Here is a 23,753-nt window from a genome sequence, read left to right as displayed (position 1 = left end):
GTGTTTAAGTGCATATGTTGTGATAGGTGTTAACACAACAAAATTCTGCAGGAAAGCAAAACACTTCCATATTTTTCAAGATGGAAGATTTGAGAACTTCTCTCATTCTCATATCTGCACAACAAATTGCTGTCACTTCATTGTTTCAATTTATTATGCACTGCCATATCACCATTCTCTGGATGAACTCAATAAAGAACTTTCTGTATGTTACCAAAGTTTGTTTTTATTACAGATATTTGGGAATCCAAATGTGTGTTACGCCAGTGAATATTCTCAAGTTAATCCAAGTGCAAGACATATGACACTGAAATCAAGAAATGTAAGTATATTTGCATTCTGTTTTTAAGAGGGAAACAGTCAAATATTTTTCAATATGTTTAAGCAACAATGTTGTTTGAGTGGTTGTGTGTTTAAGAGCAGTAGAAGGATGTACACAGCAGTGCTTATCCACTGCTACTTCACAACAGAAAGAAAGAGTGATGTAGCTAGAAAATAGGAACTGCTAATTTGTCAAGCAAAACATCTCTTGTAAGACCTATGGACAACTATTTAGAGTATATTTCATATGTTGGTTGGATGAAAAATTATACAAATTGCCAACACACTTAAACTCTACACAGTAACTTTAAAGCAACAACTTTTTCCTCTTCACTTACAGAAAGTGTTAGTCTCTAGTCTGAACAATCACTCATTGTGATGCTGTAGAGGTTTCAAAATTAGTCTGTGAAGTTTAATGCAAACTTAGTTTAAAAAATACTAATGCATTAAATTCCTCTCTAGTGTCAATAAATGTGGCCCAAGAGTATCCATAACTATCTGTATGCTCATTAGGTAAAAGTGTGTTAGTTATATGATTAAAAGAGACAAGCTGTATGTGCTCTTTCTAACCATTGATCTTCTGTAAAGGATCATTTGGGTCAACACAGATATTGTGTGTCAACATGGATATTGGATTTTTGTATATATGTGAAATACTAATTGGAATATACTTGCTTTGTATCTTCGGTGAATATATGTTTTGTACATTACACTTCACATTTATATATACAAAACAAAACATTATGGCCTTACTGTGACAAAAATTTGTGTGTTATAGATAATAAAAGATTACAGAAAATATGTACATAAAGTGAAGCTCTGAAGTCTTGTTGGTGGGCAGTTTTCTGTATGTAGCTGATATATATGGCACTGGTTGAATACAAAATGCGAACAGGATATTCATTATTTCTGGCTATCAGCCTTCACTGCATTTTGATTTACTGCTTTTGGCTCTCTCTATTCCCTTCAGAAAGATGTTGTCTAACATGCACATTTATCATGAAATTAAGTGATGCCATTCAACACAATGTATTGGAAACATTTGTAACACTCTGTGTGTTGTCCCAGTGTATGGTGTTGGAAAATGTCTATTGGATATATATTTTTTTTAATCTGCCTTTTGAATGTCATGATAACACCTGTTGCCCTTTACTGTCAGGGTGCTGATTAGTTGCAACTGTTTCCTTGTGTAGCTTACAGAATTTGCCACTAGATGGTGTTGGTGTGCAGATTAATGCTCACTGCTTCAGTCTTTGTATAGGTTGATGGCTGTTGGGATATGAGCGTCGTATCGTGAAATATTGGTGATAGATTATTCTGCTACTGCTTTGTTTGTTGGCATGCTTTGCGATATTCTTGTTTGCATTCTGTATTTGCATTCTGTGTTCTAGTTTTTGTACAGTACTGTTACTTAATGTTCTTTGTATTATTTCAAATTAATGTTTACAGTTTATTTTTTTCACATCCCTATTTTTTTTTTTTTTTTCAAGAAGACATCCTGTACTGGCCCAAAGTAGGTCACTTAATGGCAATAAAATTTGTGAACTTTTGGAATGTGCTAGTGATCCAGTGTTTTAACAAAAGAAGCAGTGTTTCAGAAAGTGGTAGTGATGCTCTTTGTGATATTGTTAATGAAAGTGAAGACAAAGTGGAAGATACGCAGTATACTAAAGTAATATGCTAAAGTAATTGCATCTAAAACTATACAGCCATTACCACATTCATTTCATGAGCTGCTTGAACCAAAGTATATAATGCCAGTAGGATCTTCAGTGATTATTTCAATTTATTTTTCAATGCAACATTCTGCAGCTTATTCTAACTGAAACTAATGGCTCAGCTAGGCAGTTTACGGACATAACTAAATATGCTGCTACTTTTTCCAGCCCTTATAAAAATCGAAGAATGAGTCAATAAGAGCTAAGTAGTTTTTATAGCTTGTGTATTAAATATGGGACTCAAACAGAAGGCTTACAATGCTCCCATAATGGAGCGCAAAATAATCTTCGGCATTTCCGTGGTTTGGTAAAATGCTTTCTGCTCGCCATTTTAAGCATATAATGAAGTTCTTTCATCTTGTTGGTAGTGAGAAGTCTAGCAACTCGCCATCCTAATTGACCTGTGTATCAGATACGTCATTCATTGATCATGCCAATAATATATTTATTCATCATTACACACATCAAGAACAGCTTATGATTGATGAAATTCTATTGGGTACTAAATATCATACTGCAGTATTAAGAGTATTTGCCAAACACCACCACTGATGAAAAATTAAATGAAGGATGATTTGTGACTCCCTAACTTACTATTGTCTTTGGTTTGGTACTTAGAGGTGCCAAAAGTGAAGAAGATAAGAATGAGATTGCAAGATGTGGCTTAGGTTACTGTGTTGTTCAGAAGTTGTTGTGTTGAGGCAATTATTTGAAAAAGGGTTATTGTAACTGTGTTGACAACTTCTTTTTCAGCACCACTTGTAGAAATCCTTTACAATAGATACATACATTACTAGCACTGTAAGAAAAACAGAAAATATTGATCAGACCAATTTAAAAAGAAATACAGAAAATCTGGGAAAACATGTCAGTTCTGATACTAGCATGTGCATACCGAGAGAGGAAAAAATCACAGTGGACCCTGTTCTTTCTGTTAAGTAAAGTTAGTGCTGGTGACATTGAATTCAGAAATGAAATTTGGTAAAAAGCAAGAAACACCAGTACAGCCAGTACATCATGTATAGAATACACACATGACATTGTGGTTTTTTTAAGAGGTGGAGCCCCTCCATGCCCACACCGGCATGATGGCCAACTCAAACGGTCTACTGCCATCTCTGCATAAGGGTTAGTTATCACTAAAGTGAGGTGTCGCAGGATGTGGGTACTGCGATGTTTGTGTACTTCTGGTTAAGGTTAAACATTAATACGTGCTCATCTGGAGATAGATTGGGTTGAAAGTCCAATGAAGGGTGGTGGTTTGAATGACAGAGGAAAAAAAGTGCCAACGCAAGAGCCAAGGGGAAAAAACATCTGTGATGCAAGTCTGTATACCTATTAGGATGAGAGGAGAATCTGTGTTAGTGAAGAAATTAGCATTCGTCATAATGCCAAGAATGGTGCTGACCTCTTACACATTATATAAAGGAAGGAAACTTGTTGGCACATATCTATGTGCTGTAATGGCAATTGAAGCCCTGTCGGCTGAATGGTTACAGAAGAAATTGAAAATTATGGTCTGAATACTTCTCCAGTTGTGAGGACTTCAGAGAAGAAAGTAAAGATGCTGTGTGTGTACTAGTGAAAGAAGAAAAAGTAAACGAACTGTATGCACTAGATGTAACATAGGGTTGCATGGTAAATGTTTTCGTAAACACTAATTTTAAGTGACACGGTATACATGGGAATACTGTAATGTTCTCTTCAAATAAATACTCATCATCTTTATAAATAAAATAAATTTCGTTTTCCTTATGTCTTTTTACTCAAAAAGAGTGTGTGTGTGTGTGTGTGTGTGTGTGTGTGTGTGTGTGTGTGTGTGTGTGAAAAGCACTTTTCATTCGGTCTCATAATCAAATTAATGTGAAAAAGGGTGATTTATGTAAGCCATAATACAGTACATACATTTGTGGGTGGTACACAGTGTGTTTGGTAGGAAGGACAGGGCAATAGAAGATTTAAACATTGTTTTGTGAATGTTCTCCCTATTTTAACAGAATTCAGTTAAATTAAATTTATTAAACATCTGTAGAAGAAAAAAAACACCTCCAGTTGCACTGACTGCTAAGAAGCAGAATAACTTTAATTGTAAAGCTGTATCACATTGACCAATAGCAAATGAAGTAAAGGTAATAATAAAAGCTGTAGCAATACAATAAAAGCAAGTATGCTCCGTGAAAACGGCACAATATGGAAAAAAATATTCACTGCTAGATACCAGAGGTGTGCAAGACATGCAGAAGAAATAACTAGACAAAATTGGTGTCAAATATTCTGTCCTGAATGGCAAAAATACTCAGAAACTTCATGAATGAAGAGATCTTAAATCCTTTCGTCATTGGCCACTTCAAAACCGACAGTGAATACAAGGAGTAAGATTAATAACCATGCAGTTGGGCGAGCCACACTTGCATAAACACATTTAAGTAAATAAATCTAGTACTTATTCAGTTGGGCAATTGGCCAGTTAACACTTCAACAATTTTGATGAGCTAGAAGTAAAAAAAAAAAAAAAAATAGTAGGCACGCAGTGCTTAAGGTACAAATAAATACATCAACATTGTACAACCACGTTTTGGCAAGGGGTAGTGGGCTTCGAAAGGTTAAGTGGTGTAGGCTGTTTTGTTGGGTGTGGATTTGGCTCTGCTTTCGGACACTGTGCTTGCTCTAGCAACTAGGCAGATTTCACCCAAGTCCCACCAAAAGAAAAATGGTAGCCTCGCTGCAAGGTTCCAGCTTGGCTGCTTTGCCCTGAGTGAACTGTTTCACCTTACCGGTCTCGCTGTCACTGCCCTTGTGGTTCTGATCTGTGTGAACCATGTCTTCCTACGGCAAAGTTGTTGTTAGAGACCATGGTGCGACCTATCGATTGGGCAGTGATTCAGTGGCTAAGTAGTATTGTCTCACATTTTTAAAGTGAATACAGCATGATATATGGCAATTTAAATACAGAGGGGTCCAAAAAAAAATCTATGGACTGTTTAAAAGTCCATAACAGGCAAACTAATTGACAGAGTTGTCTCTTCTTTGGTGAAAGTGTAGCTTAAAGTGCAGCTTAAAGATATCACTGTAGGTGTTCGAAATGGTCACCATTAACATCCACACACAAACGATACCGCTGAACTGCAGCACGAACTACTGACTGCAATGTATTCACTTGAATATTTGTACATGAATGTGCAATGTATTCTCGAAGTTCATCCATTGTGTGTGGCTTTTTTCGATAAACAACGTCCTTTAGTGTTCCCCACAGGTAAAAGTCCAGAGCAGTTAGGTCTGTGGAACGTGGTGGATACTCCACAGCACCTCTACGGCCTATCCATCTTCATGGTAGTTTTTTGTAGAGATACGCCCTAACACGATTTTGGTAGTGGGCTGGGGCACCATCTTGTTGAAAGTAAACTCTTCCGTCTCCATACAAGTCTTGGATGGCAGGTAAAATGGATGTCTGAAGCTTTCGAAGGTACACCTCACCGGTAACTGTGCCTTCAAAGAAGAATGGCCCAATCAAGCCGCGGTAAGACAACACACACCACACATTTACTCCTGGCAAATTCACGGCTTTGTCTATGTGGACGTTCGAATTTTCAGCGGCCCAGTAGATGCAATTGTGGCGATTTACTGTACCATTGACTTTGAACTGTGCCTCATCAGAGCATACAATCATCTCTGTAAACTCTTCATCGTTGCGCACCATATTAGTAAACCACTCGCAGTACTCCATTCTATGATCTGGGTTGTCCTCATTCATTATATGTAGCAATCGTGGGATGTAGCACTTCCACTTCGCTGTCTTCAAAATTTGCCGAACACTTGAGCGACTCGCTCCAGTTTCACGGGCACAATGCCTCACAGACTTCTGTGGTGAGCAAGTGAATTGTTGTAACACATAACGGGAATTAGCTGGATTTGTTACTGTTACAGGTCGTGCAGATAATTGTTTGTGTACATCTCTAACACTGCCTTCTGCTTCAAATTTGTCTCGAATGCGACGAATTGTTAAATGTGTTGGTGGCTCTGTTTGATACTCATTTCGCCATTGCCGTTGAACCTCATTAATGTTTTCATACTTAAAATACCACTTCAAAACTGACTTCATTTCATCGAATGTAAGCCTTGCGCCAGCCATGTTTACTCGAGTAACTAGGTGCAACTAAGAACAAAACACTGGCGACTGTCATCTGACAAAACAAAACAACGCAATACAATGCCTGTGTGGCGATTGCCGGAACTACAAACTATTACACTACCAATGGTTGAGACAACTGTCAATTAGTTTGCCAGTTATGGACTTTTAAACAGTGAATACATTTTTTGGACCCCTCTGTAGAACACTGCCTAACAGCATGAATACACACATTTTTAACATACCTCCCCATAATGGTGAATTAAACAATTTTCTGCCATTAATCTGTCTGCCAGGCTCGCACCTGGTTCTTGGCTGATCACGCCCTCCCTGCTGTCCTGGATTTTCTTGTGATACCTTTTTGGGTACTTTGGCATCACTTATCTGTACCACATGTACAACCCACCTTAGTCTGGATGATTTCATTAGTGTTCTGATAGGTCAGTCTTACAACACAATTGTCTTTTTCCTCCATATTCCATTTTGACAAATTAGGCCAATGATTCCTCAAAGCTGCTTTCTTTCAAATGTGTCCATTTCAGGGTCTGTTGCTGTTAGAATCTGTTTTGGAACCATGTGTCAGCACTGCTGTAATAAGTGTTTTGTATGTGAGTAACTTGGTGGTGCCAGTGAGGAGCCTTGATAAGTCTCATTAGAGCAAAATAGACTTTGGCTACCATTAATCTGTTGGATTTCATAGGAATTGTCTAGTAGGTGACTGTTGAATCCACATACTTAAGCTCCTAAACTCCCTCAAAGGTATATTTTCCCGCTGTTATTGAGGCTGGCATGTTCTCCTTGGGTGCCTTTCCTGCAGCCATGTATTTTTTCTACCAGTTGGCATTTAATCCTACATTCATGCTAGTCTCTTCAAGGGTGTTAAATGTCTCCCTTGCCTTTAAAGTTCCTGGCACTGTCATCGACTTAAGTTCCTGACACTCATTATGGAAGATCACCCCCCACTACCTTCTCCAGGGCAGCATTATAAATGAGGCAGATGAGTGCGTCTCTTTGCCATACCCCATTTTCAGTGTCTAATGTGTCGGACTCATTCTCCCCATTCTTATACTACTTTGTGACTCACCTTACCAGTTTTTTATGGATTCCCAGTACAGTCAGCTCATGACATAATTATTCTACCTCAGCTATCATATGCCGCTTTAGTCGACAAAAAGGTGATGCATGTGAATCTCAAATTGTCATCTTATCTGGGATTTACCTTGGAGCATAGATCTGATTGTGAGAATGAACTTCATTATGTGTTCAAAATACAGCTTGATGATACCAAATGAATTGCAATTAATATGCTTAAGAATATTGAATGACTGAATTTGTAGTCAGGTGAATGTTTGTCAGCTTTATTGCTTGTCTCTTCTTTACTGTGAGTTTGATCTAAAGTTAAGTATTTACAGTGTTTATGTTGAAATTCTCCTTCACAAAATCATTTTTCATAAAAGTTAAAATGAATTCCAATTTGGATATTTTTGCAGCTCACATTCTGCCGTCATATAGCTGTGGATGAGACTGTGATGTATGTACCACATCCACAAGATCCAAATAAAACATTACTGAAACATGAAGCTGTTGTCACTGTGCAAGGAGTTCCACTTAATTCCTATGTGGAAGATGTTTTAACGAGCAGAATCTCCCTTAATGCTGGGAAGGTAAGTGTCTTTTACAATAATGTTATGACAAAAGTGTCAAGGTGTAGTATCTTCGACTAGTAAGCAAAATGTCCTGACTGCTGTGTTTGAATTTTGCCACAGGTGTGTGTGTGTGTGTGTGTGTGTGTGTGTGTGTGTGTGTGTGTGAGAGAGATATTCAGGCATGTGTTTGTACAATATATGTGGCATACACATATGTGGGTAAAGATTTTGGGACAAGGATAATTGAAAACAAAAATCATCAGTGATGGCAGCTGAAGACTTCAGGTACAGTCGCCTCAATCAACCAGTGGCTTTGTCAGAGATGGCAGAAGAGCAGACAGTTCCAAAGCAACTGTTTTATTATAGTCAGTCCAACTGATTTCCATTAGGTTTCTAGCCTTCTCACTTTTGCTATTATTGATTTCCTGGCTAGAAGGCATTCTTTACTCTGTAACTGTCATTGTCTGTAAATGGCAAACATGGGTCTCACGTCAGTGGGGATTCTCTCACCACAGGTGAGCCCTGGGAGGCCCCTTTTGTGCTTAAGGTATCTCACAGCTCTGACAACAGTATTGCTTTCAATGCCTTGATTCGTCACACCTTCCGTAACATGATCAAGTTTCTGGCAGGTGCCATTAACTGCCAATGAACAACTGTCTTCACAAAGAAACTGATAACCTTGTTGTTCAATCCCTTATCGCCCAAGTAACCAACCACCCATATTACCCTTTGGGTGGAAAATCGCCCCTAAGAGTTGAAGAATCAGCAGAGATCAATAGCATGAGGATGCAAAAGGCAAAGGAAACTGCCGTGTTTTGAGATATGTGCTATTTACCCATAGAATAATTGACCTGTAACTGGAAAAGATCTGGATGATATCTCCATTGCCAAAAGATTCTGGATTAGTCCCCAATTCAGAGCCCTGTGATCGTGCAACCAGGGAGGTGGTAACCATGAGAAAAAGGTAGAGTAACCAACAAAATGTAACATTCCAAGAGTTAAAATATGGAATGTCAGAAAACTGAATGTGGCAAGGAAGCTAGGAAATCAGAAAAGGGAAATGCAAAGGCTCAGTTTTGGCCTTGTGGAGATCAGTGAAGCAAAATGAGAAAAGTTTCTAGCCACACAAATATAGAGTAATATCAATAGCACCAGAAAATCATATAACAGGAGTAGAATTTATGGACAGCAAGGCAGGATGGGTAGTGTTTCCGTGAACAGTTCACTGATGGGGTGTCTTCATCAGAATTGACCGGAAACTTAACACTCACAACAATAGTTCAAATATACATGCCAATGTCACAAGCAGAAGATGAAGGGTTAGAGAGAGTATACAAGGATGTTGAAAGGATAATTCAGATCTGAAGGATAATGATGATCTAATAAGCACAGGTAATTGGAATGCAGTTATATGGGACAGAATAGAATAGACTTATAGGAGAATATGGGCCCAGTAGTAGGAATGAGATAAGGACAAAGTGTGAATACAGTATTCAAAAATCATCAGTGGTGATGGTATAATTGGTAAAATCCTAGAGAAACAGGAAGTGAAAGCTGGATTACATTGTGTTCTGACTGATTCTCAAATCAGCTGTGCAATTGTAAGGTGTACTCTGGGCAGATATAGGCATGTGGATCACAGTTAAATAACAATGAACAGTAGACTAGAGTTTAAGAAGACTCACTGTGGAAAGAAGTGTTTGATGTCCTCAATGACTGTATATGCAATAATGAATAGCACAGTAGTCATATCAGTTGAAGAGGAATGGACATTCTAAAAATGGCAATCAGAAGTTGGACAGATAAAAATTAGTACAAAAGTCTTCAGTAAAAGACAGGAATATAGCAGTATGTCACCTAGAATGAAATAAGTAGGAAGTAGAGGAAAGTAAAGGTGAAATAGATGCAGGATAAATGTGAGAAACCGAAAAATAGTTGTCAGAAAGACTAATTCTATATGTGGGAAAGTCAGAACAACCTTTGGTGAAATTTAAAGCAAGGTCTTAACATTTAAGAGTGCAATGTCAATAGCAGTTTTATGGGAAGAGTACACTGGAGGTCTCTGTGGGAGTGGACTTGCCTGATGATGTGATAGTAGAAGTAGAAGAAGAAATGGGAGTTGATGGGGAAAATGTAGGGGGTTCCAGTATTAGTCAGTGAAAGACCGTTTTTGAATCCTTAAAATTGGGTAGGGCAGAGGGGATAGATAATATTCAGTTGGAATCCATAAAATCATTGAGGAAGTGACTACCAAACATCTGTTCATGTTGGTGTGTAGAATCAGACTGGAGACGTAGTGTCCGACTTTCGGAAAAATGTCATCCACACAATTTTGAAGATAGCACAGGCAGATAAGTGTGAGAACTTTCCTATAATCAGCTTAAGGTCTCATATAATCAGCTTAAGGTCTCATACATCAAAGTTGCTGACAGGAATAATATACGGAATTATGGAAAAGTGGAGATGCTATATAACAGTTTGGTTTCTGAAAAGGTAGAGGCTGTTCTGATGTTATGGTTGATATGAAAGCAAGATTTATGAAAAACAGAGACCTGCATTGGATTTGCCAACCTAGATAGTGTTAAAGTGGTTGAAGTTTTTAGGAATTCTGAAAGAAATAAGAGTAAATTATGTAGAAAACCCAAGATGGGAAAGTAAGAAAGAAAGAAAGAAAAACTAAGAATTAAATTCAGATTAAAAAGGGTGTCAGACAAGGATGCAGTCCTTTGCCCAAACTGTCCATTCTAAAAACTGAAGAAGCAATGGTGGAAATAGTTACAGGAATGGGATTAAAATTCAGGGTGGAAGGATATCAGTGATATGATTAATTGATAACATTGCTATCCTCAGTGAAAGTGAGGAATTTGGATATGTTCAATGGAATGAAGTCTGAGTACAGAATATTGATTGAGAGTAAACCAAAGGAGGACCAAAATAATGAGTGAGTGGCAAAATGAGATTAATAATAAAGTTAACATCTACATTGGTGGCCACAAAATAAATGATGCGAAGGAATTCTGTAACTTCGAAGTAAAATAACATGATGGATAAATCGAAGGGGATCTGAAAAGCAGACTAATATACATTCAACACTCCTGGCCAAAAGAGGTGTACTAGTATCTAATAAAGGCCATAATGTGAAGATCAAATTTATGAGAAAGTTTGTGTGCAGCACAGCATTGTATGGTAGATTCATGAGCTGTGGAAGCACTGGAAAAGAAAATTGCAGCATTTGAAATGTCATTGAAGATTGTTGACAATTAAATGGACTGAGCCTAGTATGAAATGGTTATCCTGGAGCCTGAGTGTAATTAAACTCATTAAGGATGATGTTGGCTCTTAAGGAAGCCATTTTTCAAAATAGTGTGTAACGATACCAGTAAATTCAGGATGTGGATTGCAAATAAGAATAAAAATCTTGAAGATTATCTTCAGGGGATGTCAGGTCAGCAGCCATGCAAATGGGGTTATTAACAAAATAGTTGGGATCTAGGTGACTTGGTCACTGTTAAGATGGCACCAGTACAGTGAAGATAGTATAATGAATATAGAAAGTAGACAGTACTCCTCTGGCAGTTCCATTAACAGTAGTCGAAACAAGGCCCCCGGAGTACACAACATTCCATTGGAACTACTGACGGCCTTGGGAGAGCCAGTCCTGACAAAACTCTACCATCTGGTGAGCAAGATGTATGAAACAGGCGAAATACCCTCAGACTTCAAGAAGAATATAATAATTCCAATCCCAAAGAAAGCAGGTGTTGACAGATATGAAAATTACCGAACTATCAATTTAATAAGGCTATTTACAATTTGTACAGAAACCAGATGGCAGTTAAGAGTCGAGGGACATGAAAGGGAAGCAGTGGTTGGGAAGGGAGTAAGACAGGGTTGTAGCCTCTGCCCGATGTTGTTCAATCTGTATATTGAGCAAGCAGTAAAGGAAACAAAAGAAAAATTCGGAGTAGGTATTAAAATTCATGGCGAAGAAATAAAAACTTTGAGGTTCGCCGATGACATTGTAATTCTGTCAGACACAGCAAAGGACTTGGAAGAGCAGTTGAATGGAATGGACAGTGTCTTGAAAGGAGGATATAAGATAAACATCAACAAAAGCAAAACAAGGATAATGGAATGTAGTCTAATTAAGTTGGGTGATGCTGAGGGAATTAGATTAGGAAATGAGGCACTTAAAGTAGTAAAGGAGTTTTGCTATTTGGGGAGCAAAATAACTGATGATGGTCGAAGAAGAGAGGATATAAAATGTAGGCTGGCAATGGCAAGGAAAGCGTTTCTGAAGAAGAGAAATTTAACATCCAGTATTGATTTAAGTGTCAGGAAGTCGTTTCTGAAAGTATTTGTATGGAGTGTAGCCATGTATGGAAGTGAAACATGGACGATAAATAGTTTGGACAAGAAGAGAATAGAAGCTTTCGAAATGTGGTGCTACAGAAGAATGCTGAAGATTAGATGGGTAGATCACATAACTAATGAGGAAGTATTGAATAGGATTGGGAGAAGAGAAGTTTGTGGCACAACTTGACCAGAAGAAGGGATCGGTTGGTAGGACATGTTCTGAGGCATCAAGGGATCACCAATTTAGTATTGGAGGGCAGCGTGGAGGGTAAAAATCATAGAGGGAGACCAAGAGATGAATACACTAAGCAGATTCAGAAGGATGTAGGTTGCAGTAGGTACTGGGAGATGAAAAAGCTTGCACAGGATAGAGTAGCATGGAGAACTGCATCAAACCAGTCTCAGGACTGAAGACCACAACAACAACAACAGTCGGGAATAACTCTGTAAGAAGTAAGTTGTATTAATAAAACATTGGTCAAAACTCTGATTGTTGCCAGCATCATATTTAAAGTACCAGGGAAGCAGGTTGCTAGCCTTACTTATCCCGAGTCCCATTGGGTTTTACCCCTAACGGTTGAGGGACTAACCGGTGGATTTGGTAGTCTTTGCCGTATGAGCACAAAGGTGACCATGACTCAGAATATGTGACATGCCCAGCCTTATTCAAAAGTAACTAGTATCCCGACTGTTGGGACCAATTACTTGGCCACTCATACGGAACCAGATCTGTCATTGACTATATAATAACAGATCAGGAATTCAGGAAGGCTGTGAGGGACACACGTGTATTCAGGGGATTCTTTGATGACACTGATCATTATTTAATGTGCAGTGAAATTGGGATTGTGAGGCTGAAAGTGCAGGAGGTCAGGTCCATATGTAGGAGGAGAAGAGTGGAGAAACTTCAGGATAAGGAAATCAGGCACAAGTACATAACAGTGATCTCAGAAAGGTACCAGTTAGTTGAATGTAGTCAATTACAGCCATTGGAAAAGGAACGGACAAGGTACAGGGACACAGTACTAGAAGTGGCTGAAGAATGTCTTGGAACAGTAGCGTGTAAAAGTAGGATGATGCAAACAGCTTGGTGGAATGACACAGTCAAGGCAGCCTGTAAAAGGAAAAAGAAGGCGTATCAAAAATGGCTACATACTAGAACTCGGGTAGACAGAGAAAGTTATGTTGAAGAAAGAAACAAAGCCAAACAGATAATTGCAGCATCCAAGAAGAAATCGTGAAGACTTTGGAAACAGGTTGGAGACTATGGGTCAAGCTGCTGGAAAACCATTCTGGAGTGTAATTAGCAGTCTTCAAAAGGGAGGTAAAAAGGAAATGACAAGTATTACGAACAGGTCAGGAAAACTGCTGGTGAATCCTGTGGATGCCTTAGGCAGATGGAATATTTTGAAGAGTTGCTCAATGTAGGTGAAAATACGATCAGTAATGTTTCAGATTTAGAGGTTGAATGGGATAAGAATGATGAGGGAAGTAGGATCACATTTGAGAAAGTGGAGAAAATGGTCAATAGATTGCAGTGCAATAAAGCAGCTGGGGTGGATGAAATTAAGTCGGAACTCATCAAATACAGTGGAATGTCAGGTCTTAAATGGCCACACAGGATAATTGAAATGGCCTGGGAGTCGGGACAGGTTCCATCAGACTGAACAAAAGCAGTAATCATACCAATCTTTAAATATGGAAACAGAAAAGATTGTAACAACTACAGAGGTATCTCTTTAATCAGCGTTGTGGGTAAAATCTTCTCAGGTATTGTTGAAAGGAAAGTGCGAGTATTAGTTGAGGACCAATTGGGTGAAAATCAGTGTGGGTTTAGGCCTCTTAGAGGTTGTCAGGACCAGATCTTTAGCTTAACGGCAAATAATGGAGAAGTGTTAAGAGTGGAACAGGGAATTGTGTCTATGCTTTATAGATCTAGAAGAGGCATATGACTGGGTTCCTAGGAGGAAGTTATTGTTTGTTCTACGAGGTTATGGAATAGGAGGCAAACTTTTGCAATCAATTCAAGGTCTTTACATGGATAGTCAGGCAGCATTTAGAGTTGATGGTAAATTGAGTTCATGGTTCAGAGTAGTGTCAGGAGTAAGACAAGGCTGCAACCTGTCTCCACTGTTGTTCATATTATTTATGGATCATGTGTTGAAAACAATAGACTCGCTGGGTGAGATTAAGATATGTGAACACAAAATAAGCAGTCTTGCATATGCGGATGACTTAGTTGTGATGGCAGATTCGATTGAAAGTTTGCAAAGTAATATTTCAGAGCTAGATCAGAAATGTAAGGACTATGGTATGAAGATTAGCATCTCCAAAACGAAAGTAATGTCAGTGGGAAAGAAATATAAACGGATTGAGCGCCAAATAGGAGGAACAAAGTTAGAACAGGTGGATGGTTTCAAGTACTTAAGATGGATATTCTCACAGGATGGCAACATAGTGAAAGAACTGGAAGTGAGGTGTAGCAAAGCTAATGCAGTGAGTGCTCAGCTACGATCTACTCTCTTCTGCAAGAAGGAAGTCAGTACCAAGACTGAGTTGTCTGTGCACCGTTCAATCTTTTGACCAACTTTGTTGTATGGGAGCGAAAGCTGGGTGGATTCAGGTTGCCTTATCAACAAGGTTGAGGTTACGGATATAAAAGTAGCTAGGATGATTGCAGGTACCAGTAGATGGCAACAATGGCAGGAGGGTGTCCACAATGAGGAAATCAAAGAAAAACTGGGAATGAACTCTATAGATGTAGCAGTCAGGGCGAACAGGCTTAGATGGTGGGGTCAGTTACAGGCATGGGAGAAGCAAGGTTACCCAAGAGACTCATGGGTTCAGTAGTAGAGGGTAGAAGGAGTCGGGGCAGACCAAGGAGAAGGTACCTGGATTTGGTTAAGAATGATTTTGAAGTAATAGGTTTAACATCAGAAGAGGCACCAATGTTAGCACTGAATAGGGGATCATGGAGGAATTTTATAAGGGGGCTATGCTCCAGACTGAACACTGAAAGGCATAATCAGTCTTAAACGATGACGATGACGATGACGACGACGACGACGACGACAGTTAAATGCAAGAGATTGAAAAACATATAAATTTTGGTCTGCAAGTTTTTCCTTATGCAACCAACTAATGGAGTTCGGAGTGGGGATCCCGTTGTCATTGAAATATTAACTTTGTACTGCAGTTACTACTGTCTCACAGAAATAACTCTAGTACCACAAATAATTTGAAACTTGGTGCCTACTAGTTATAAACAGACTTACAAATTAAGCAGAGATTATTGTATAGGAGTCAGTGTTGTACATAAAGCAATACATACCTAATACATAAGAATATCAGGTGTTCAGCAATAATGGAAGTTCATGGATGGAACAACACATAAAGACAACCACCAACTTGTGGTGCACACGCACACCAATGATACTGCAGTTGTAGTGAGTGGTCACCTTTCCCTTATTTTACAGAATGTAAAGTGTTTATATTGTTGTTCAGTGTCACAACTTAAGTGGAAGACTTGGTCTTGAATTGTAAATGTATTGCTCTGTTAGTTTAAAAGGAGAGAAAAATTTTAAAAGCTGGTTTTAGAAGTAGAATCCACTTATTAATGTCCATAGTATCTTCAATGCTATTAGGACTCTTCTTGATGGGAAAAGCCAAGTGGCTTTCCTATCCATGAAGTACACTGAAGCACCAAAGAAACTGGTATAGGCATGTGTATTCAAATACAGAAATATTGAAATAGGCACAATACGATTCTGCGGTCGGCAACACCTATATAAGATAAAAAGGGTCTGGTGCAGTTGTTAGATTCGTTCCTGCTGCTACAATGACAGGTTGTCCAGATTGAAGTGAGTTTGAACATGGTGTTATGAGTGATGGGACGTAGCGTCTGAGGTAGCGATTAAGTGGGTATTTTCCCACAAGACCATTTCACGAGTGGACTGTCAATATCAGGAATCCAATAAAACATCAAATCTTAAACATTGCTGCAGCCAGAAAAAGTTCCTGCAAGAAAGGGACCAATGTCGACTGAAGACAATTGTTCAGTGTGACGGAAGTGCAACTCTTCCACAAATTTCTGCAGATTTCCATGCTTGGCCGTCAGTGTCCGCATGTGAACCATTCAATGAAACATCAGTATGGGCTTTCGGATACAAAGGCCCACTCATGTACCCTTGATGACTGCACAAACACAAAGCTTTACACCTCACCTGGGTCCATCAAAACAGACATTGGACTGTTGATGACTGGAAACATGTTGCCTCGTCGGACATGTACAGGTGTAGTGGCAACCTACTGAATCCATGAACCCTGCATGTCAGCTGGGGACTGTTCAATCTTATGGAATGTGTGCATTTGGTTTGATGTGGGATGGGACCCCTGATACGTCAAGATAAAACTGACAGGAGACACATATGTAAGCATCCTGTCTGACCACGTGCAGCTATTTATGTCCATTGAGCATTGTGATGGACTTGGGAAATTCTAACAGGACAATGTGACACCCCACACATCCAGAATTGCTACATAGTGGTTCCAGACACACTCTTCTGAGTTTAGACACGCTTGCTGGCCACCAAACTCTCCAGACAGGAACATCATTGAGCATATTTGGGATGCCTTGTAATGTGCTGTTCAGAAGAGACCTCCAACCCCTTGTACTCATATGGATTTATGGGCAGCCCTGCAGGATTCATAGTATCAGTTCCCTCCAGCACTGCTTCAGACATTAGTAGAGTCCACGCCACGTTGTGTTGTAAAAGTTCTGCGCACTCATGACAGCCCTACACGATATTAGGCGTGTGTACCAGTTTCTCTGGCTCTTCAGTGTAGTAACTCATTGCTTGTTTCCTAATTTAATTTATTTTTATAGGCATTTCCCAAAAGTCAAAAATAGTAGTCCCCCACCACCTTCTGTCCGTCTGTCTGTCCGTCCCTTGTTTCTAGTGCACCCCTTGGTCCAGCATTTCCAATTTAGTTAATACCTGCTTTGTCTTTTGTATTTAGTGTAGTACTAACTGTACAGGACTTTGTAGACATAAATATTTTCATTTGATGTCCCACAAAGCTGTGGTTTGTAACAGCTTACATAGGTTAGAAACTGACAATCTGATGTGTGCCGAGTCATATTTTGGACAGACTTGTAGATGGTTGCCCATGAATAAAAACGTAAATGCACCCAGCATAGTGTGTAGATTTATGTTTTTTGTTTGTTGGAGAGAACTCCTGGCAATTACAAAATTAACAATATTGTTGTTTTTAATGTTGGTGTTAATTTTCACTTATCTGAGGATTTTCTTTTTTTAGGGGAGACAAGCAATTGAATGGGTTATTGGTAAAATTGATGCAGAAGTAAAGGAAATAGCTTCAAATGCTGTGAAGAGCACAGATGACTTGCTGGCACAGACTAAAAAGTCATTTGATGAAATTACAAGCTCTGCACGAAAATCTATGGATGATATTTCATCTGTTGCTAAGAAATCACTAGATGATCTACACAACTTAACAAGTGCACCTAATCGAACAAATCAAAATTTACCAAAGTTGTAGCATTGATATTAAAATTTAGTTCATTTAACAACTTTGTGTAGTGATCTTTTGTAATTCAAATCAGATGATGCAAGTCTGTTAGCTATATTGTAAAGTGTAGTAATTTTTATTAAACCGTGTAAAATTGTCGGACCCTCCAAAGTATTTTTAGGATATTGTCTTTCATGTGTAACTTAATGAATGAATTGTGGTAAATAGATGTTTCTTGTAGTGAGAGATTTGTGTGAATATTATTGTTGCTTGATTAATTTGTGTTTTAACTTATGCTGACAGACTGATTTAACTGGCTGGTCCAGTTTTTTTTTATAAGTTAGTTGTAGTCTGATAAAGAGAAATGACATTATCAAAAGAATTACTCTTAAAATTCGTGGACCTATATTTTGCCATAGTTTATTTACAACGGATTATTAACAACCATTACACACAGTTAATCATTGATTGTGTAATGGAGTGGAGTAATATGTTGCACTGATCACTGTGTGATCTGACTGCATACTAAGCTTATTGTGATGTCTTGCATTCACTCAAAATTTTTACGAACAGTGGTATTGCACCTTCCTGTCTGCTGTTAAGTTTAAATAGTGAGCAACGTTTCTGTGCAGAGAGATGATACAGCAGAGGTATGCTCTGTTCATTGCAGGAATTTACTGGTGTTAAGTTGCTATTACAGCTGACATGCACAGAAAAGTAAATATGCACTGCAGTTAAAATGTAAAATTTTCTTACAGCACACGTTTTGTGTGTTTGCTTGTTGCATCATTAAGAAATATGGTGTACTTGGTGCAGTAGAGACATCATAACAGGCCTTTATGAAGGGAAAAAGTGTACTTTTACACTTTTGATAGTCTTAAATATTGCTATGGTTCTTTGTAAGTTAAAGTATTCATGTATTGTGATAAATATCAGCAATGAAGCATTATGAGATGTGATTACTTACCTTGTTGCTGTATTTTCTTCACATTAATTGGCTGAATGTTCTCATGTGTGCAAATCTAAGAAATTAGTCTGGTTATAGTTCATTGTAATACTCACTAAAAAGCAACTAGAGTGCAGGGTCCCTAATCACAAAAAATCTACAAATTGTAATTGAGATATAATGGAATAATGATTGTGGTAATTCGTAATTATAGTTTCACAGAACTATTTTGAGGGTAAAAGAAAGTTTATAAGTGATTCATAGAAAAGTGTTCACTTTGTGAACACCAGTCCGGCCTTTCATTGTTCTAATGTGAAAGGTAATTTGTTTTTGGTTTGAGTAATTTTCTTGTGGTTATGTTGCTTATAAGTGTTTTATCAGTTGAGGTTAATAAATGAATGTCCAAATTATAATTTCATCTATGTTGTAGGCCTTACTGCCATCGACTGTTGAGTACTTTCTGAAAAAGCATTTGTCAAATTCTAATCAGCTTTTATCAGTTTGTATGAAATGTTTTAGTGTATATTATGAATCTTCCAGATGTTTGTGAGTTATTGTTTGTTGCCTTTATGATTAGAAACAGCAGCAGGTAACATTTCTTTTTAAGCAATTGTTTCCATGCTATGTGAAAATCTTACTTAGCATTGTGTGTGTGTGTGTGTGTGTGTGTGTGTGTGTGTGTGTGTGTGTGTGTGTGTGTGTGTGTGCGCGGTCCGTTCGTACGACTAAAATAATTGTGGTGTAAAGAGCTTTGTGTGTTGTAGACTGAAATGTTTGCCAGAAACAGTGTGAGGATTATTTTATGTTTGTATTTGGTAATGTGTGCTTTCAGTTTCTTTTTACCTTTACGTCAGTCTCGCCTACCCACAACTTGCCTCTAAGATATAGTCAGTAGCACCACCATTCATAGTAGATGAAATATTTGGAAACTGTGGTATTTTTTAAAAGTACAGGTCAGTCAGTATTATTGTTGCATATATTTGTACTGATTGTCGCTGTGATTTTGTGTATTGTGCATGGTTTTGTAGGTGTTAACCATTCCACAGCCATCACGGCACATATGATCATCTGACTTATAAGTTTTGTTGTTCAAGAAAACAGCATTAAAAGTAGGTAATAAAAGTACTAAGGTGATTTAATATGCTTTTCGTAATTCTGATTATGGCAACTTTTCTACAGAAATTACAGCCCTGTAGTTGTGCTGTATACACTTTAGGTGCTTCTGACTGAACAAAAGTACATTATTGGATCAGTTTTACTCATAATTTGCACCTTTCTTAGTAGGTACCTCAGTATTCAGTTAATAAGTGTATGTAATATTTCAGCTAATGGACATCAAAAAATTAAGCTACTGAAATGCCTTTAATGAAATTTAAAGTAATCTACATAGTCTTAAGTTTTTATTTTGACAAGCTGTTTAATGAGCACATTTGGTAAAACAGCAGCCAAAGACATGTTGCAATCAAATTGAAAATTTGTGGGGTATATTTTGAAGAAATACGTAGTGATCAGTTTTCAGATGAACTGCTTTCACAGGTTCTTAAATATTTGTTTCAGATCTTATGAGAAAGTTGAATTTAATAACATGAGTGCAAAACTGAATGCCCTTGATTTAAAAGAATATCATTAGATGTATGCAAAAATTCTGAAGTGTGTTGTGTTTTAAGAATGTCCTTAAACTGCAGAGGAATGCAGAGAGGAGTGTAATAGTGTAAGACATTTTATGCCCTATCTTCTGCATTTAAAGCTTTCTAGTGTTCAGCAATTATGTATTTTGTAGCATTTAGAATTGACAGCTGTGTGTTCTTTTACAATTTCACTTCAGTCTGATAGTAACTGATGACATTGTTATGGAATATATTTGTGATGAATTTGTTACATATCTTTCATGCCAACATATTTTTGTAAATAAATACTACATACCTAAAACTGTTTGTTTTCCACCATATTATTGCACCTGGTACTGAGGGCAATTTGGTCTGCTTATCATGAGTCAATGTGTAATCCTGTTGATGGTATGTGCACAATTGAAAGCATTGGCAGTGTGATGCATTTTCCTTATTCGCAGATGTACTTTTTTGCTGTAATGTCACCATGTTTCCAATAAAGGCCAATTGCAGCAATATCGTGGTTAAGTAGTACAATGCCAAATATTTGTTCCAAGCAGTGTGATTGGAATCTACAGGAAACTGTAGTGATGCAAACATATGGATGCGAACTAAAAGAACTGTGGTGAAATACCTTTAGATATTTCAGTCTGTGAGTTGTGAAATTTTTCTAAATGTAGGCACTATGTAAAAGAGAGAGTATTAACATAGGCTGTAAGATGCAAGGTGTTATATATGTATCCATTTGAAAAAAATACTGAAATTCTGGGATTTTATAAAGTTTTTGGCACCATTTGTTGTTAGGGCCTTGTTTATCCACTGTAATAAAAGGGAAATCAGAAATGTCATCACTTTGCATGTGTTCAAAGTGTAATCACTTCAGCTTGGTTTAATGAATATTCTCCTTTTATCTTGGTTTGGTATTTCAGAATATTCCATAGATGTCAGTGGGTTGACTAAGGTCCCTTAAGAACTCAGCATCGTGTCTTGTAATTCTTTTTGAACATACACTGAACGTAAGAGATCCCATAATCCATAGACTTATTTTGAATTTTCAGATTTTAAAGTCATTGTAGAGAATCTTTGATGTCATTGTTCACACATTTACATCTTTTTCCTGAAGTTCTTCAAGTAGGGATAAGAAATTTCAGTTCGTGTCTTGAACTTGTGAATACATTTCTTGTCAAGTATGCCTTGTTACTTTTAGGAATGTAAGCACGCTTATGATCTCAATAGTTTGACACTCTGAGAAAATCGGAGTGCAACAGGCTTGGACTCTAGTGGAGAGTGCTAAGAATGTTATGTGTGCTAACAGGGTGAACAGCAATCTTGTGATGTGGTAGTTTTGCAATGCTAGACAAGAGGAAAATCCATTTTCTCTCATTTCAGGTGCATCATGTCTTTTGTATAGGAAAGAGTTGTAATGTACATGTTACAGTGCATAATGTGGCTACAAACAAGAAATAATGGGCATGAGAATATTGTGGATGTCCCAGTAAACAATGTAATGTTGTCTTTGTTTCAGGTACATTAGTTTCAGAAGCTCAAATACAGGGGTCTTGATTCGTTACTTGAACTGTGAAATATTTAGACAGTTGGGCATAAAATTGTACCTCTTTCCCTTTGTAAGTTACTAGTACAGGTACAGCTAATAACACTTATTTTCTAAGGTTCAAGGTTTTTATATGTGGGTTGGGGTGAAGCATTTTTATCCCCATAAGTGTGGTATATGCATTAGACTGGTCTTCTTTGTACTTGTATAATACAACATCCTTAGTTCTCTGTTCCATCTGTCCATGCATTGCCTGACAAGAGTGAAGTGCCCAGAAGACATAGTTAGATGTCAATGTAATTTTGTACATCGACGCACCATTGGGAGGTATGTAAATGACCAGAGTTAAAATACTCTGTAACAGAACAGCCACCTGGTAAGGTCTGAGGAATGAAAATGTCAGATATTTAATGATCACATTAAAGGACATGGAGATGCTGCATACCTCTGTGAAACAGCATTGTCAGCACGAGACTTTGTATGAAAGGATCCTCATTGTGGGTGTCTGACAGACTAATTGTGCGATATCCAGAATTATAGGACAGTCAGCTGCCACAGTGGTGCAATTTTGGACTGAATTGGAATGCAAGACTAATATACTCGTCAAAGTTCTGGCAGACTACATCAGAGCACAAGAAGAGAGGATCACTGTATGAAATATTTGGAAACCTAGCATATTCTAATCTCTTCAATTCTGCACATGCAGTCTGAGAACAAGTAATGGACTTCCTGGAACACTGTCTTCCTGCGTCATTGGTCAGACTAGCAGCAGCCAGACTAGGGAATTACCATCCCGTGCTTAGCCTGCTGGTAACACAACACAAATGAGTGCACTTGGAGTGGTGCCATGACCAGAAAGCATGGACTGCTGATGAAAGGCATCATAATATGTTGAGCGACGAATTGCAGTGCTCTGTCATGGATGACATTTGGCGAGTATAGTTGACATGGGGAGAGGTCCCATTCTCTTAATGTTTCGGAGGAACACAGTGGCGTTACTAATAGTTTCACAGTGAGAGTAGCCATCAGATAGGCTGCAGCTCAGGGCTGGTGGAGAGAGCCAAGTCTGACAGACATCCTGCTTCTTGTTACCCCCATGCACCAATATTGTGGTGCTGGTTTTCAACAGGACGATGCTCATCCAAACATGGTGAGTCTCCATGAATTTCTCTGTGTGATTAGGTACTTAAGTGGTAAGCAAGATCCCCAGATCTATCCCCTAAAGAACATGAGGGAACCAGCTAGGATGTAAACATTCCAGTGCCAGTATCCAGAAATCAAGGGCCAATTAAAACAGTTGAGACAGTTTCTCAGAAGATACAATGACTTTGACATTCAGATCAATGCAAGCATCCAGGTCAGAGATAGAGCAGTGTCATACCAATAACTGGGCTTGTGTTGCCAAGCTCTTTGAAAATTTGACTTACTTCAGTGGTTACAAAATCACAACATATCACATCAAACTGTGAAGATTCATCTCCTCACATTGTGTGTGTTTCATTTTGTCAGGCAGTGTACAGACCCGAAGTATAAGGAACATGGGTAACAGTTGCTCATAATATAAACATTGATGGTTGAAAACATTATGACCAGATACTTACTAGCATGTTGTCCACCTTTGGAATGCAATACAGCAGTTACTTTCTATGGCATAGATTTCAGAAGCCCTTGGTTGGTTTCTGGAGGTATGTGGAATCTGATGTCTATGCACAGGTCATGCAGTTACCATAAATTATAGGCCACTAGTTCGTTGGTGAGGGGCTGGTCAGTTTGTTTCCCAGATACATTCCACTGGTTTCAGATTATACAAACTTGGGGGCAAAAACAATGTGAATTCACAATTGTGTTCGTAAAACTATTATAGTATGATGGTGACCTTATGGCATACAGTTGTTGTCCTGTGACAGAAGACAGCAACAATGATGGTATTAACCCAGATAGTTCTGAAT

At 38.2% G+C, this 23,753-nt stretch overlaps 1 protein-coding gene across 1 annotated transcript in view; it reads left to right on the top strand.

The window, feature by feature from the left end:
• The window catches only part of LOC124615640 (protein slowmo), a 35,584-nt gene extending 14,484 nt beyond the window's left edge, over nt 1-21,100 (top strand). The window contains exons 3-5 of the mRNA XM_047143650.1: nt 236-322; nt 7,656-7,829; nt 17,487-21,100. Of these exons, the coding sequence (XP_046999606.1) occupies nt 236-322; nt 7,656-7,829; nt 17,487-17,729 (504 nt within the window). The 3' untranslated portion in view covers nt 17,730-21,100. The remainder of the gene's footprint in view (nt 1-235; nt 323-7,655; nt 7,830-17,486) is intronic.
• Nucleotides 21,101-23,753: the final 2,653 nt, after the last annotated feature.

This window comes from Schistocerca americana, chromosome 5 (genome assembly GCF_021461395.2).
Source record: "Schistocerca americana isolate TAMUIC-IGC-003095 chromosome 5, iqSchAmer2.1, whole genome shotgun sequence".
In the NCBI taxonomy this organism is placed as follows: domain Eukaryota; kingdom Metazoa; phylum Arthropoda; class Insecta; order Orthoptera; family Acrididae; genus Schistocerca; species Schistocerca americana.
Note: the sequence above shows the minus strand (reverse complement) of the source record. Positions and strands in the feature narration are given on the sequence as shown.